We start from the raw sequence: 15,848 nt of genomic DNA on the forward strand, positions 1-15,848 counted from the left end.
CCCTTATTGCCCGCACCCTTCATCCAATGGTAACCTAGGACCGACCCCGCTTTATTGCCTTTACGGCGCGGGAAAAACCGCGCGTACATTTATAATCCCCGGCGAAGATTTTTTCGATCTGACCCGGCTCGGGCATTATCGATTATTCGAATATCCTACGGCCACATGTTATTTGAAATAAACATATGTTATGAAAGCTGTATTTTCCCGAGGTGTTTTATTTCCCAAAAATTCCCGAATATCAATACCTGAAGTGGGTCAGATTTTTTTTTTGTTAGGGATGATGAGGAAACTACCGTATAAAATTTAATCCAATTTTATGGTCGTATTTAAATCAGGGTCTAGTATTTTCAAAAGAGGTTTCTGAATGGAATTTTTATGGCAGGCTGTCCTACGGCTGTTGTAATACAGTGTTTATCATTTCTCAATTCATGTAAAGTCTTTCATGGCTGGTGTTAGAGTCATCAAAGCATTTTCCATGTTTTTCCTTTGAAGATCGGTTCTCAAGGTACTCCATGTGCGTTCTAGTTTGCTTTGTTGGTACCTCTATAAGCAATTACACGCATGCAATAAAAATATACCGTGGAAATTTGAAATGTAAATTGTATTTCTTGACGTACCTTGATGAAGAGGAAACAGTGTTTCAGTGTTGCTCCCACGTAAAGTATTTTCACCGACACTAAACGACCGCCGATATCGTTTATCATAGGAATAGAGTCTAATAAAAATTTGTGCGGTCCGTGTCTCGTCTTTACAAGCGCTATCCTTGTGTGCTCGTTGCAATACTTCGCTAAAACAACAACAAACAATAAACCCAAAATATTACAAATAAAATATCGCACTACTAATTCTGTATTACCGCTAAAACCAGCCTTTATCGCCGCCACTCCAAAATCGCCGTACATTTGTTGTACTTTTCGATTTATGGCAACGTGCAGTGTTGTGATTTTCAGAGGGAATGGCTTATCGGATTTATCGCCGAGCGTTATTTCGAACGCCAAATACCTGCGGATTAACTTATGTTATCGAGAATAAATAAAATATTATCTTCATTACTCGGCGACATTTTATCTATCATCGGATTCTTTTATACCTTCGACAAACATTATTTCAGTCTTTAATAAACTATTTCGTTACCTGTTCTTGAAACGAACCATCTTTTAGGTTATGTAACGCGTCGATCAAGGAAACGATATTATGACATTTCTCGGGGGGCGGATTGAACGCTAATTACAGAAACAAAACGTTATTTTACGATAATTTGCGGTTTGTTGTCAATAAATTACACACTATGCAGCATGCACAACAGAAAAACATTACCACGTGCAACGATCTCTACTGCTCGATAGATAAGGTTCGGCTAAGTCGCTGTCAAACACACGCACACGTGCCTGCAATAGAGAACACATTTTCAACGTCATTTTCTAGCAATCGGACTTCTGATTTCTCATTCGAAACGTATCGTTAACGTTCCAATGCCTCCACCATCTACTTTTTCATGTACAGACGAAAAGTTAATGCTGATTTTTTAAGACCGTTAGACAGCGATGTCGGTACCATGCAAAACTACGATGTAATTATTCAAGGTAACGGGTACAGCATTTTTTCTCCACGCGTGTTTCCTTGTTTGGTGTTACGTGTCAGGCGACTTACGTAATATTGTTGTACTTTGACTCCAGTGTTAATCCTATTCATCAGATATGCATATATAGTCTTACACAACAGGCATGTTTAGCAGCTTAAATAATTATTAACACCGAAAAGTGTTGTTACCATTCTCTTCCTCTATTTGTGTGCGTGTACGCGCGCGTCTGCGACACAGAGCTTGCCTAGGCAACAGGCTGCTGCTTGTGCTGGTAACTATTTCTTAATCCTGCTGGTGTTATCTCAGGGTCATGTGATATTAAAAAGTAACTCGATGATTACAGTAAAGCTCTGTTGATAACAATCCTAATTTACAGCTTATAATGATACTGTTCAAAGTGGAACACTCAGTTGGTTTCTCCTGACGAACGGTGCACGATACCCAAAAGACCATATCAGATATAATAATGGAGTACTTTGTTGGGGTTGATGTGGGAACTGGAAGCGCCCGAGCCGCTTTGGTATCCTCCAAGGGGAAAATAGTAAAAATGGCAACGTGTCCGCTAGAAATTTTCCATCCTGCTCCCAATTTTTACGAGCAATCATCCGACAACATTTGGAGCGCAGTTTGTCATGTGGTGAAGGTACTGATGAACATGTTTGTACAGTGTAATATTTGTAAACGAAATATAACGTTTCTTATTTGTAGTCGGTAGTGGCTGACATTTCTGCGGACAATGTGAAAGGTGTCGGATTCGATGCAACCTGTTCTTTGGTGGCAGTGGACAAGACAGGATCTCCGGTCACAATCAGTCCCACAGGTGCATAGAAAGCGAAATCACAAAATAAATCAAATGTGTTTTCATGATTTTAATTGTCGATGCAGGGGAAGACAAACAGAATGTTATATTGTGGATGGATCACAGAGCACAAGAAGAAGCAGATTTCATAAACGCCCAGGACCATGATATGCTTCAGTATGTCGGCGGGAAAATATCGCTGGAGATGGAGACCCCGAAAATGTTATGGTTAAAAAAGAATCTACCGTCGTCGTGGAACCGTGCAGCGTTGCTCTTTGACCTGCCCGATTTCCTAACATGGAAAGCAACAGGTTCCGAGTCGAGGTAGTTACATCATTGTATAGTAACATGACAATTGAGCAACATAGTATAACTCGACGATCCCATTTTAGATCCTTGTGCTCTTTAGTATGTAAGTGGAATTACAATGCTGATCCCGACGGCAATAGTGGATGGAACGAGGAGTTCTTTCATCAGATTCAGTTGGGGGACCTCATGAAAGATAATTGGAGGAAAATAGGTATTAAGAACTACTTTCTGTGTATTAGTTTACAAATTATTTTCACGCGAGTCGATCCTACTGACAAGTGCCAAGTTTCCTGTGCATTTCTCGATGATTTAACGAGTCTGTTTTATGTTCAGACAGATAGTATGAAAGTATTGCTTTATTTTAACAAAGAGAACTATTAATACGAAGGTAGTGATGTGAGGACACCCGGGGATCCTGTTGACCAGGGACTGTCAGCTAAAGCTGCGTCCGAATTAGGACTCCTAAAAGGTACAGCCGTGGGTACCTCGCTAATTGATGCACATTCCGGAGGACTTGGCATGATAGGCTGTTCTGTACCTGGTTTATCTCCTAATTTACAAAAGAGATTAGGTAAAGTTAACGCTTACCGTGTACTTCTCGCACACTTCAGAATCATGCAACATTTTATTCTATTTGCAGCGTTAATCTGCGGCACCTCGACTTGCCACATGATAGTTAATGAAAAGAAGCTGTTCGTCAATGGCGTTTGGGGGCCGTATTACAGTGCTATGATTCCGGGATTATGGTTGAATGAAGGCGGACAAAGCGCGACTGGGAAACTGTTGGATCACATAATCGACACACATCCTGCAACACCGGGAATTTTGAAAAGTTTAAGCGGAAACAAGTGAGTTCGCTTTGTACTAGCGAAATTGATCTTGAAGTTTGACAAAGCATGACAAATTGATTTTAACTTTCTGTAACAATTTTTCCAGGCACATACAGCAATACTTAACAGAATTATTGCAAACAATGGCGGATCAGAAGGGGCTGAAGAACGTTTCGTACTTGACAAATGAGATTCACGTCTGGCCCGACTTTCACGGAAACCGTTCCCCACTGGCTGATCCAACTCTCAAAGGAATGGTAAAAATAATTTTTGTTCACGTACTTAAGATTCGATCTAGATGTAGATTTTTATCAATGATTATCGTGCAGGTATCGGGGCTATCTCTGTCTGTCGACGAAGAGAATCTGGCGTTGTATTACTTGGCAACAGTACAAGCATTAACGGTATGAATGAATCAGATAAAAAGTATTCAATCAACAAAGTCGAGCCTCTACGATTCTAATCATTTGTATGCTTCATGTGGAAAATTTATTCAGTAACGATAAAGGCAATTGTAGTGATACGTACTGGCTGATATTTTCGATTTTGATTGAATCTCTTTTGCCAGAAGTAGTATACAGGGTGTTTGACAATTAGTGGTACAAAACAAATGAAATAAAAATTTATCAGACACCCTGCATACGTGGAATCTTTGATCATAGTATGGCGTACGTGTATAACATTTGAAATTTTCTTTTTATCAGTACGGAACAAAGCACATTTTGGAGACACTAGAAACTGCAGGTCACAAAGTAGATGAGCTATTAGTATGCGGAGGTCTGAGCCAAAATCCGCTGTTCATTCAGATACAGGCAGACGTTTTGGGTTTACCTGTATTTTGTCCTGTCGAGAAGGAATCAGTGCTGATAGGGGCAGCGATTCTGGGATCTTACGCAGCTGGAAAGTTCAATACCATATACGATGCGATCAAAACGATGGGAGGATCTGCAAATATCGTTAAACCAAGAAATGAGTGTCACAAGTAAGAAATTACTCTAATCGCAAAATACTTGAATTATTACAGAAATTTGAAATATTCGTTACCTTCTCGTTTTCAAGATATCACCTCCAGAAGTATCGGGTGTTCCGAAAAATGGTGCAACATCAAAACGACTATAGAGAGATCATGAATAAAGATTTTTTGTAACTGCCACTATTATTGTACAGTAACTTTTAGATTTGTGAAACTGCGGTTATAGGGTCGATGTATACACTTACATACGTAAACTCATAAGTACAATGAATCTCGTAACGAGTACACTTAAGGATCATCGTTTATACTATTTTTTTATGGAGTCGAAATATATTTTATGTATACAAGCAATTACAGAGATATATTTTTGTTAGACATTTTATCTTTTATTCCCGTTTGTTGTAAATAAAATTATATGTGAAAGTATTTGGTATGTTTCTTATTTTCATACACTGGACACATATGGTATATAAACTTCTATTGCTTTATTTGGTATTTAAGTATGGATTCAAATTTTACATATGTATAATGTGTTGCAGTTCTTCTTTTTTCTTTCCTCGTTTGTTAAAAATGTTTCGGTACAAAACACACGTTACCATTTTCTTATTGCATATATGCCTGGTTGCATAGTTGTTTTTAACAATATTTGTACAAACTTACAACATTATTGCTAGAAGATTAGTTGTTATAAAAATATTAAAAGTTTCGTTCAATATCATTATAAAAGTTTATAAAATGATATTACTGGCTACTTAGGAGATAAAATGTATGTATACTAGCGTTTTAGTACACTTGCGGCTAAGCTTCGCCTAACTTACGTCATAAAGAATATTTTTCTTATCTCTCTAACTTGCAATAGATCATTTTATCGTAGAAAGTAACGTTGATATCACATGGTTCGCAAAATCTTCTTACAAAAAATTTGACATCCTTGGTATCCTACACATTTTACAGACGTGGTTTCAAGACGACAAAACGAAACATAATATTTGCAATATCACAAAGTCGGTTTATCACAAGGTATTCCAGTGAACTAAAGGTGGAGAAACCGACGGTAATTAACTTACGTGACAGTCGATTTGCAGTAGATTATTTAAAATAATACTGGTATAAAACTTTGGATAAAACTCTAGATCATCATTAAGTGTTACAATTGTTGTACATATTAATGACATACAAATTGGATTACCTATGATTCCGCAAACTTAACTCTAATCCAAATGCCGGTACTGATTGTACCTGATATTACTCATTTCATTCGAGGCGAATCAATTTTGTTTTCTAAGACTTTAATGAACGATATTGTACTCATTCTAATTCTGAACTTTCTCCCGTGAGCAAGCTTTATACAACTTTTCGATGAGTATTAACTGCTGCTGCGTAAATTACAATATTTCAACCAATTTTCAATAACACTCAAAAAATTTAGTATTACATCAATATCATCGTCAGTCTTTTAGCAGCTAGCTTTCGAACCAAACTCGCGGAAAAAAAAGTGAAAAAAGAATCCTACGAACGGTATCCTTCAAATGTTGTTTAACAGAGACAAAGATTCCATATAATGATATAATTCTAACTAGTCAACAATCGTCATAAACATTTAACTTGAAAATTATTTATATTTTGATATTTGGAAGACACAAAGTGCGTGTTTTTGTTAATAGTTGTATTCTCCATTCCACGGAGATATCTCTTCGTATATATCTATATGTATATATATATATAAATCCTTTATAATTATTATATAGTACTCTCTCCCAGTAATTCGATACATGAGGCTGTAGGGGAATATTTTTCCAACAAACTCTTTTTTTTTAACAAACTATTAGGAGAGTCGCTTTTGAAATACGAACGGGAACAATCGAGAAGCGAACTATTGGGCGAGAGTACCGAGACTACCTAGTCTTAATTTCAATAAGGCCATTTGTGCAACTTGTGCAATTAGGATGTCATAAGATTGTCCTCTGATCGACAATTCGTTGTCCTATACTAATTAAATCAAGTTCGAATGCAACTTTTACGCGAAAGAAAAAGAATTATTCGTTAACAATCGATATTGCTTGTAGTACTTGAGAAACTAAAATTAGTGAAAATACTAAACCAATGAAATTCAAATAAAGCGATAGTATTCTGCGATATGATTAAGCATATACTGAAATGCCATTGAAGGTGACGTACCAAATCTCTGCCTCCACAAATGCTTCGCTATTATACGCTGCCCGAGATTGTGGGTGGTTTCTTGAATTTCTTCGCAGATTTCGACGCTGGTCTGCCAGATCGTTTCTGAAATTATAAATCATTTTATAAATTTATGTTCTACTTGACACTAGGTTTACAACAGAGCACTAAAAGTGACTATTTTGAATTCGGATAAAGCTCCACATTCTCTGCAAACCTAGTGTTATAGTGGTACATATTGTACACATACCTAAGTTGCTCAGAAGTTTATTTTTACCAGGTGGATCAAACTTTTGCAGGTGTTCCACGCTAATCACCTTATATTGCTTCAGTTCTTGCAACAAATCGTAGTTGCAGCAACGAGCGCGATTGTTTGCCACAATGTAACTGCCTGGAGCACTGTGCTTCGTAATTTCCTTCAGAGCTTCCTTCACCATGGTGCATTTATCGAACTCCCCATGATTCTTATCAACTTTGATTGGCTGAAACACAGTCTACATTAAGAACAGGAAGAATAATATCAAAATGATGCTAGTCTGTGTCTTATACGATACCTCTGGAACTGCTGTGATCATGTGCAACCACATACGTGTTGGTATAGTGTTCGCTTCTGCTATACAGACTATCGTGTGAGAATTATTATTCCGCTTCTTAGCAGTAGTTATGTCATTAGGATTCTCAGTCATATAACCATTCGGAAATTCATCCACGATTAATATTGTACTTTGACCTCCTAGAATCCAATCTTGTGGATGAGTCTTCACATAATTTTCAGATACCTCGTCGCATCTCTCGTATACTTTCTTAACTACGTGTTTCTTTATTTCTGAAAAGGAATAGAAACATTTGTAACGTGTTAAAAAAAAATTACAAACTACTAGACTACGGATCTTTATGCAAAGTAAAAATTATTTCTGTCAATTGCAATTTAATCTAGTATACCTAAGTAATTGGCAGTGAGTTCACTGGGTATCATTTGACACCATCCTAATATCAACTGAAGGCACATTTTCAGGTCACATTTGATACCGAAGAAGAAGGAATTCTCTCTTATAGACTGTTTCCTGGTACACTTGGGACAAGACCAGCTGTACTTGTCCACGATTCTTGCTTGATTCCAACCCAAGCTTCTTCCTTTGCATTCAGGATTAGGGCAGTTCGAGTCGGTCCTAATTAAGCTCATTTCTTTTAGCCATCCGCATAGCTCTCCCTCATGTCCTTGCTGCAACATCGGACGCACAACAACATCAAAGTATCCCCCTTGATCTCCAAAGCGCTCCATACATTGTCTGAAAACACAAGTAGTAATAATTAGAACAAAAACAATTTAGGACAAATAAAAATCAACAAATTATAACCAACAGACTAAATATTATCTTATACTGATTCGTTTACATTTTCCGTAATAGTTAAATTATTTTAAAAAATGCATAATTTCATTTATTTATGTAACGTGCCCCACTCTAGATTTTTGAAAATTTCGTCGAAGAATAAATTGAAAGGTTTGCTTGACTTAACAAGTTCTGATCAATTTAGAATATTTACAGTTTTTCTGAGAACGAACGTTGTTTGATTTACGTAAAATATTATTACATAATAATAAATAAATTCCAAGCGGACCACGTTTGGCCACACGTGAATGAAACAAACTCCCATTGTGCGTGGGCAGTGGGGGGGAAAAATCAATACTCTCGTGGGTTAAATATAACTTTCTTGTGCTTAATATAATAAAGGTTAAATTACGAAAATCTGAACAACTCAGAAAGAACACGTGTAAATTGATCGTCTTGTAATAAAAAGAAACAACGCGATATCAAAAAGAGCCAATGAAATAAAGAAATTTTTTTCATGTAGCAGAAGCAACAAGTATTGTAGGATCGGATTCTAATGCGCCGAAGACGCATTACCTTGCTTTGACTTTCGTGTTTTTCATCTTCGATGCAGTGCTCGTGTTCGTCCGTCGCTACACAACTCCCGAAAAAAACAAACAAAAGTCTACAACATTTTTAAACAAACTAAAATGTAAACAAAAATAGAGGAAACCAACAAGGAACCACAAAAGACCCGGGAGCAACGTCGACTTCACGCATCCATCGCGCAGCGACTTATACGGACGTCGAAATATGTACTAACCACATTCCGATGCATTCCTCGCTCTGTCGGTAAGGTAGAACACAAATCAGCGCGCAGATTTATGGATTTTTTAATTTACAAATTCAAACAATTTTATTTTGCAATGTATACTTCCCGTTCCATTATTTCTTTCGATATGGATTTTCATCGAACGTACTTACTTAGAGGCGAGAGTTTCGATTGAAATGAGTCACTGTCGATTAAATACTTTGTATTTTCTCTTTGTTTTTATTATGAACATGTTTTACAAAGCAAAATTGTGTAATGGTGGTAATGGTGGATGTCGGTGGAGGCTGGAAACTATAGAATCGGTGTTGGTGGGCCACAATTAACAAGACTCCCAGAAAAGTGAGTGCGGACAAAGGGGGCATCGGCACAGTAATATAAAAAGTACTCTCCAAGAGACAGCATGTAGGATTAGGCCGGCACATTCATTCACCACTTGTTCGAGATACACGCAAAGTACACTGCACTTTCATATGTATGCATTTAAAACAATGAACATACGAATATATTTCCATTTCCCTTTCGCAACCCGTTTTAAAACTCCACCTGTGGTTTTCTTTGTTTCGCGGTTATATCCATTACTCAATCTATGCTTCTTTTTTTTTTTGTTTATCAGAGATGTCTAGCGCAATATAAGAACTGATCAATTTTTGTACACTAGTGTTTCACAGTTACACTTTTGATCGATTCGTTTTCCGTTAGTCAAAGAAAAATAAACTCTTTCTTTTTTTTTTTCTCTCTCTTCACGCGTACGATTATTGCTACCTTCGTCTTCTTGATATATTACACGAGATACATCGGGGTACTTCGGTCTTACGATATATAAAACACATGCTCCAACGAATGAATGTCCCGTCGACAACACTGTCCAACGAAATTCGAACCTTTTCGAGATAATTTGTAACTTCGAGGGGAAACGGTTCTTCGCCAGCTGAACACCAATCCGTAAATTTCTTTCAATTCTGACCACCGTTAAAAATAATTTATAGACTCGCGTTCGGTTCGCGAGGATCCGTTCGAAACGACGGCTCGAAGTCACAAATTTGAACGCGCGTTGAACAGTGCGATCAAGATTTCGATTTTGGTCGCTATACGCCTAAAATTTCGCAGATAAGTAACGAAGGTAGCACAACAAGCCACCTGGAAACAAACCTCTCCAATTCACACATGCAGTGCTCGAGACAAAACAACAGCCTAGACGAGAAATAAAAATACAATTAAAACATCGCCGTCGTACAGAGACTGGTCTAGCGCGAGAACAAAAAAGTGACAAGTCAACCTCGTGTATTATGCACTTTTCTTCTTGTTTTTTCTTCACTTTAATGACCGATGATAGAAATCAATTGTGTACAAGGGATAACCGGAGGGTGGTGCACACACGAACGTGTCCGCCATACCTCCGTGCGATGTAGTGACTCGTGAACGTTACACTGAACTCTCTATTTAATATTTACAAATGAGATCGATTGTTAAAAAGTAATGAGCAATTATTTTGTTCCATATTTCTTTTTGTTTACCTCTTTCGTTTTTTTAGTTACGTTCTTGTTTTCTTTTTTCTTTTTTCATCATTTAATACGTCGTGGTGCGTGAATAGGAAGGCGTAGTCCAAATGATGGTTTCACAACAAAAATATTATTCAGTCATACCACACCCTGCTAGAGCCGACGAGAACGTGTGAACATGTTAGAATACGGTTTGTTTTTTCGTTTTCACTCCACTAACAGTAATGGCGACTGGCAGACAAACAGACAGTTTGGCAGGCATGGTGAACATAAAATCAAACATGTACGCGCGATACAAGTAACGTTTTCTCTCTCTCACCCTATCATTATCTGTCTCTCTCTCGTTCTTTCTCTTTCATTCATGTTATATCACTTTCTCTCTCTCTCTCTCTCTCTCTCTCATTCTCTGCACATTTTTGCTCCTCTCTCAGCGTCATTACTCTTACATATCCTTACGTTCTATGTCCATGAGGTCCTATAATATTGTAACATAGGCTTTAGTACGCTATATCGTAAGCTATACTAGTATCTACCGCCGCTGCGTCGCAAACTACACGCGGCGCAGCAGTCTTATTAATTAATATTAGGAATATCGGCAGTGAAATTCCAATGATAGACGCGGCAGGCAGGCAGTCAGTCCAGCAAAGTCTGTGGGCACTTGCGCTGCTCCGGTGCATAACAGATTCGAAACTGATCGATCGGGGTGCCCCGCGCGTTAATTTTTTACCATTTTACCGGTGGACGTTGTACGCGTGGGCGGCGAACGTCTCGCGTGGATGAATGAATTGAAAAATTAAGTGGGGCACCCCACTGTTCGAACAGACCGATCTCGGGTCTTTATCCTCTCCGCCATGGCACCATCGTCGTCATCATATTCATCACCATCGCTTCTCGTCGTCATTATTACTCTCTCGGTCTTCCACGCTACTCTCTGTCCCTCACACTCTCCTAGCTCGCTCTCTATCTCTCTTTCTCTCGCTTCTCTTTTTTCCCACGCGGTTCTCTATTCTCCTCGGTTTTTGTTTCTTTTTTTTTCTTCTAGTTTCTTCGTTTTGTTCCTTTTTTTTTTTTTGAAAAATAATTTCTTTACAATACTTCTCTTCTTGCTCTTCTTCCACGCACGTCCGAGCCCGCTACACGGCGGATCACCGGCGTCATCGGTTGTCGCTTATCGACGAGTCGATCAGATAGAACGAAAACCAGCGTCGAATTGTCCGAAACATAAAGAGTTACTAAGATTACAAATCACAAATGAAATCACAGACTTTCGTTGGTGGTTTGACAGAGGGGAGGGGGCCGCACATTGCAAGTAGAACAACATTGTAGGCGTATCATCATCATCGTCGTCGGGTTCGCACGTCGGCGTTGTTGTTGTTGTTGTCGTCGTCGTCGTCGTCGTAGTTGTAGTTGCTGTTGTCATCATAGTCGTGGTCATCAGGGACGAAAGAATGGGCGTCGCTGTTCAGGGATGTACCGAGTCCTTGTACACCGACACGACTTACTCCCATCCATTCTCCTTGATCATGTGTGCAAGCTCGATTATAAACTTGCCCTCCTTATACTTCTGGCTCGACTCGAACGCATGCTCCTGAAAATTTCAAGGCAACCTTTCGCAGCTGGTCTATCCGGTGCGCCGTATAGTGAAACTTAGCGGGGTACTCTGGTTTTCGTTGGAATTTTTAGCAACTTTTCTATTGGAGTTGCATTCTTACAACGCGTTCAACTACCGTTAATTTTACGAATTCGAACACAAATTCTTTTGCGCACATATTCTACAAGACTTCTGTCTCAAGAAATGAAAAATCAGAATACCCCCTGTTAAGTTAGATTTTAGCGGAGCGGGAGAAACTCACGTATTTCCACCCAAGGGTGGTCTTGCAACACTCGCAGTAAATATCAGCCACAGCATGAAGGCCAGTGAGCAGAACTCGCTCCTCTGCAGGACCACAGCCCACGTTCACCCTGAAATAATGAACGCACGCCGTAAATCGACTGTATCAATGATCATCCATTAACCCGTTGCCCTATCGTATCGTCTGGGACTTACGAAAAATTGATTGTACATAGATTGTATCAAAATATTCACCTAACTATCTGCCTTATTTATTCTCGTACGAACAAATTTCAACGTATATTCAAAAGCGAATAAATTTCGAGTTTCCGCCGGTTTTTCCTTCGAACGGAAAGAACAAGACATCGCGTGGAAACAAAAGAAGCATCGCTCTTGAATCTCAATACACCGTATACACCCTGTACAATTCCCCGGGTGAAGTATACGTGTCCTACTTTCCACGCCGATTCTATCTGGGACTGCGAGGGCAGGCATTAGCATACTTACACTGAATTAAAGAGATAGGCACGACCTTGACTGCCCTGGAAGGACTGCAATCAAAAAGGAAACACCGTGTTAGTTAGAGTTGCGTGAACAGAGATAGAGAGGCGGGGGTGTAGGTAGGTGGGGGGGGGGGGGGAGGCAGACTCTAGGTGTACATACGTGTATAGTTCGTGTTTGTGTGTGGTGTGTATGTGTGTGCGGTTGAGGCAGCGCACACAAAAGCGGAAGAGAAGCGAATGCGAGAAGTCTGTTCGTTACCTGATCTATCACGGCTCACCTTAGAGATGAGTTCGTCGTGGTTGGCGAGGTGAGCACGGCAGTGAATGCACGAGTAAGTGCGGTGACACGAGGGCAGGTATGCTTGAAAAGTTTTGACCATGATGGCGTGTCCGAGCAAGCAGAGAGATCTCTCCTCTCTCGCCCTTGTCGGTCTTCTTCCTCTTCTTCTTCGTCTTCTTTGTCGTCGTCGTCGTTCTCCTCGCTCCCTCTCCCTCCAACCCTTGATGATCACACGCTATCTCTCCCTGTGTCTCTCTCGTTTTGTATCTCTCTTTCTCTCTTCTCCCTCCCTCCTGTTATTGTTATCAAGTGCCGTCGAGACGCTTTTCTCCCGTGTGTGGTGAACGTCTGGCCGTTAACCAGCGACGATTATCGAATTGAATTTCTTCCAATCGCGGGGTGGTTGGTGCAATAGTGGCCCCGTTCACCGCCGCTTCGTACTCCGATCAGCTGTTGAGCTGGTTCAGACAGCGCCGGTTCGGGGACACCTGTGAACCAGAAATTTCTTTCATTAAAACCGGCCGCCTCGTGACACGCGCTCGAAATTAGCCTATCGTTTAAACGGGGACCGTGCCGGCCCAATTTTCGGGCCGTCTGGGTTCGCATTCATGTTGTTGACAACACAGTTTCGCTCGCGATTCGACACCGGATCTTTAGGCAAAATGAAAATTCTCTACCGGAATTGCAACAAGCTGCAGTGAGATACAAATTTATTTTCAAATTACAGCTGCTACTCGTGACGTATGCGACGCAAAGACTATCTGGACTAACTGGTATTTTTTGGACGAAAATGGGGGAATAGAAATGGAGGTTTCGAGATTGTACTAAGACAGAATAGCCATCCTAATGGCCACGGTCTCCAGCTGGCTAGTTGTCTCGAGCGCAACTTAATCGTCGCCTAGTTGGAACGCCCACGACGATCCCTGACACGCTGCGCGCCGCGCCGTATCGTCGTCGAGCGATCTAACGATCCCGAGCTCAATCTGATCCGCGGGCACGCCGACGGAGGTGACGTCAAGACGAGACCGTTGCAACAAAACGGCCAAGATATACGCGTTGCATTTCGAAATGGAAATCAGCAGTCAACCCTTGCGTGGGCCACTGGGAACCCATTTTCTGTTTCCTTCCCCGGGATTAATAATAACCAACTGGCACAGTAGAATCATCTACGTCCAATTAATGCTGTTCATTCCTACGAACATTCACAGAAACTCTGCTTAAACATTCGCGTTCAACTTTTTGTTAATCCATTGTGATCGTACCACTCTGTTCTAATAGCAGACTCCAAGCACACTAGTAAATAAACTATTCGACGCACTTGTTATATGTTGGCCAGTAAAGAGAGTGTTGGTCAAAACAGGTTGTGTGGTGAAGACACAACAAATTAATGCGCCGGTCACCGGTGACCGGCGCCACATCGCCTGTTATACTGCGGTTTATTGAATGAAAGGTTTGTTAAATGTTCAATCGAAGGCATCGTGGTGAAAAAAAAACAGAAATTAACGTGCCGGTCACCGGTGACCGTCAACGCAGCGCCTACTAAATTACGACGTACTTAATGAAAGATTTACCAAAATGATTAGACCCAGGCTTCGCGGTGGATATATCGAAGGAACGCGCCGGTCACCGGTGACCGTCAACCGAACACACATTGAAAATTGAGAAAATGAAGATTGGCGGAGGTTCGCGAATCGTTCTTCTTCCCGTTATTTGCCCGCTATCGCGCACATATGTATATTTATTCCGCAACTATCAGTTCCGAGTTATTTATAACGACCTGTTAAATAACGCACGGCCGAGCATCAAACCGTCCGAGCTTACTATTGCTACTACAAAAGTGAAAAATCGTTAGATGTCCGTTGACCAGGCCGAAGAGTACGCACACCGAGAGAAAGACTAGATAACACGCACGGATAATACATCTGTAAAAATAAATGCGGGGGTGGGGGGGAGCCACGGCACAAGACATCGCACGAACGTTTTGAAGCGCAATAGCATCGATGCACTCTCTCTCCGTATCGAGCGTCGCCACGTGCTGGCGCGTGTTCAAACAAAGAAAAGAGACAAGGTCTCCATTATGATGCGCTTAAGAGATGGCTTCTTCTTCTTTATAAAGATGGAGGAAGTGCGGGCCAGGCTCTTCTCTTTCACGCGTTCGTCCCGTTGCCCCTACCCGTGGCTGGTACTCGGCTTGCACAGCCTCTTCGTGGCTGCAGATCGCAGAAAGTTGTCGTACTGGGATCGTAAATAAAGCAGCATCCACGGTTCGGAACTGTTTGCGTAAAGTATTATTAAAAATTAGCCAGTGCTCATTTTAGGCTTATCGATTTAAGATGTGTGCTCGTCAAACAAAACGGAGTTTCGCCTACCTCCAATTATAGCGTTTCCAAAATAACTTGTGGTAACCCGATCCAAACGAATATTTCCGACAGGAATTTCAGGACCATTTGCATCATTAGCGCAACGTAATCGTCGCAAATAAGCCCCTAATAATTATGATATGCCCCTGCTTGATAGATCTCGATAGAAACATTTAAAAATTCGATCATTTTCGAATTTTTCAAACTGTTCGCTGGTTGAGTTTCAGCCAAAGCGTACGGGGGTGGAGTGGAAAAGAATCCAACCATTGTCACAGTGATTCGATTTCAAGGACATCATGCTAAGTGTATCATTCATTAATATGAATGAAGAAGAGACTTTATATAATTGTAATCGTCTCGTGTCGAGCGTGTTCTGCATATCCCCGAGTCACGTGACCACGTGTGTAGACAAACAAAGGAGAGTGACGAGGCCTTTGTTTTGGTACACCGAGGAGGGACGACGGAACGTCGCTCAGAGGTTTAATATGAGATCCTAGCGGAGCAAAAATATTTTATTTCCATCCATTTATGCTTATTTTACTTCCACAGCAAGTCTCGC

General features: G+C 40.5%; 4 protein-coding genes across 7 annotated transcripts in view; 1 reads left to right on the forward strand and 3 right to left on the reverse strand.

Moving 5' to 3' along the window:
- Nucleotides 1-225: 225 nt before the first annotated feature.
- Pop5 (POP5 ribonuclease P/MRP subunit) lies at nt 226-1,789 on the reverse strand. 2 transcript variants are annotated; one of them, XM_076801198.1, is made up of 6 exons: nt 1,654-1,789; nt 1,321-1,391; nt 1,138-1,226; nt 860-1,005; nt 621-790; nt 226-546 (listed from the first exon to the last, which is right to left on the reverse strand). In XM_076801198.1, exons 3-6 carry the CDS (start codon nt 1,155-1,157, stop codon nt 430-432), a joined length of 453 nt encoding a protein of 150 aa, XP_076657313.1. In that variant the 5' UTR covers nt 1,158-1,226; nt 1,321-1,391; nt 1,654-1,789; the 3' UTR covers nt 226-429. The 2 variants fall into 2 exon arrangements, with proteins under 2 accessions (XP_076657313.1, XP_076657312.1); XM_076801197.1 differs by lacking the exons at nt 1,321-1,391; nt 1,654-1,789 and having other exon boundaries at nt 1,138-1,314.
- On the forward strand, nt 1,705-4,922 carry LOC143361629 (FGGY carbohydrate kinase domain-containing protein). The gene is made up of 11 exons (XM_076801193.1): nt 1,705-1,856; nt 1,962-2,228; nt 2,294-2,405; nt 2,471-2,708; nt 2,777-2,904; nt 3,082-3,264; nt 3,334-3,541; nt 3,630-3,780; nt 3,853-3,927; nt 4,228-4,505; nt 4,583-4,922. Exons 2-11 carry the CDS (start codon nt 2,052-2,054, stop codon nt 4,668-4,670), a joined length of 1,638 nt encoding a protein of 545 aa, XP_076657308.1. The 5' UTR covers nt 1,705-1,856; nt 1,962-2,051; the 3' UTR covers nt 4,671-4,922.
- Nucleotides 4,923-4,957: 35 nt separating this feature from the next.
- Nucleotides 4,958-8,798, reverse strand: LOC143361630 (uncharacterized). 2 transcript variants are annotated; one of them, XM_076801196.1, is made up of 6 exons: nt 8,582-8,798; nt 7,617-7,963; nt 7,229-7,500; nt 6,925-7,156; nt 6,675-6,779; nt 4,958-5,435 (listed from the first exon to the last, which is right to left on the reverse strand). In XM_076801196.1, exons 1-6 carry the CDS (start codon nt 8,605-8,607, stop codon nt 5,386-5,388), a joined length of 1,032 nt encoding a protein of 343 aa, XP_076657311.1. In that variant the 5' UTR covers nt 8,608-8,798; the 3' UTR covers nt 4,958-5,385. The 2 variants fall into 2 exon arrangements, with proteins under 2 accessions (XP_076657311.1, XP_076657309.1); XM_076801194.1 differs by having other exon boundaries at nt 4,958-6,779; nt 8,582-8,797.
- Nucleotides 8,799-9,530: 732 nt separating this feature from the next.
- The window catches only part of Ypel (Yippee-like), a 29,810-nt gene continuing 23,492 nt past the window's right edge, over nt 9,531-15,848 (reverse strand). For both annotated transcript variants that reach the window (XM_076801199.1, XM_076801200.1), the window contains exons 2-5: nt 12,928-13,417; nt 12,654-12,697; nt 12,169-12,277; nt 9,531-11,903 (exon numbers count right to left, since the gene is read on the reverse strand). In XM_076801199.1, the coding sequence (XP_076657314.1) occupies nt 11,814-11,903; nt 12,169-12,277; nt 12,654-12,697; nt 12,928-13,029 (345 nt within the window). In that variant the 5' untranslated portion in view covers nt 13,030-13,417 and the 3' untranslated portion in view covers nt 9,531-11,813. The remainder of the gene's footprint in view (nt 11,904-12,168; nt 12,278-12,653; nt 12,698-12,927; nt 13,418-15,848) is intronic.

Source organism: Halictus rubicundus, chromosome 15 (genome assembly GCF_050948215.1).
Source record: "Halictus rubicundus isolate RS-2024b chromosome 15, iyHalRubi1_principal, whole genome shotgun sequence".
Taxonomy (NCBI): Eukaryota; Metazoa; Arthropoda; class Insecta; order Hymenoptera; family Halictidae; genus Halictus; species Halictus rubicundus.

Bases quoted from the DNA above. Each gene is read 5' to 3' on its own strand.
- LOC143361630 (XM_076801194.1), bottom strand. From the start codon at position 8,607: ATGAAAAACACGAAAGTCAAAGCAAG. The intron at 7,964-8,581 runs GTAATGCGTCTT...TTGTGTTTTCAG, and splicing joins AACACGAAAGTCAAAGCAAG to ACAATGTATGGAGCGCTTTG. The intron at 7,157-7,228 runs GTATCGTATAAG...ACTGTGTTTCAG, and splicing joins TGATCACAGCAGTTCCAGAG to CCAATCAAAGTTGATAAGAA.
- Pop5 (XM_076801198.1), bottom strand. From the start codon at position 1,157: ATGGTTCGTTTCAAGAACAG. The intron at 791-859 runs GTAATACAGAAT...TTGTTGTTTTAG, and splicing joins GATAAAGGCTGGTTTTAGCG to CGAAGTATTGCAACGAGCAC. The intron at 547-620 runs GTACGTCAAGAA...AATTGCTTATAG, and splicing joins ACTGTTTCCTCTTCATCAAG to AGGTACCAACAAAGCAAACT.
- LOC143361629 (XM_076801193.1), top strand. From the start codon at position 2,052: ATGGAGTACTTTGTTGGGGTTGATGTGGGAACTGGAAGCGCCCGAGCC. The intron at 2,229-2,293 runs GTACTGATGAAC...TCTTATTTGTAG, and splicing joins CAGTTTGTCATGTGGTGAAG to TCGGTAGTGGCTGACATTTC. The intron at 2,406-2,470 runs GTGCATAGAAAG...TTGTCGATGCAG, and splicing joins GGTCACAATCAGTCCCACAG to GGGAAGACAAACAGAATGTT.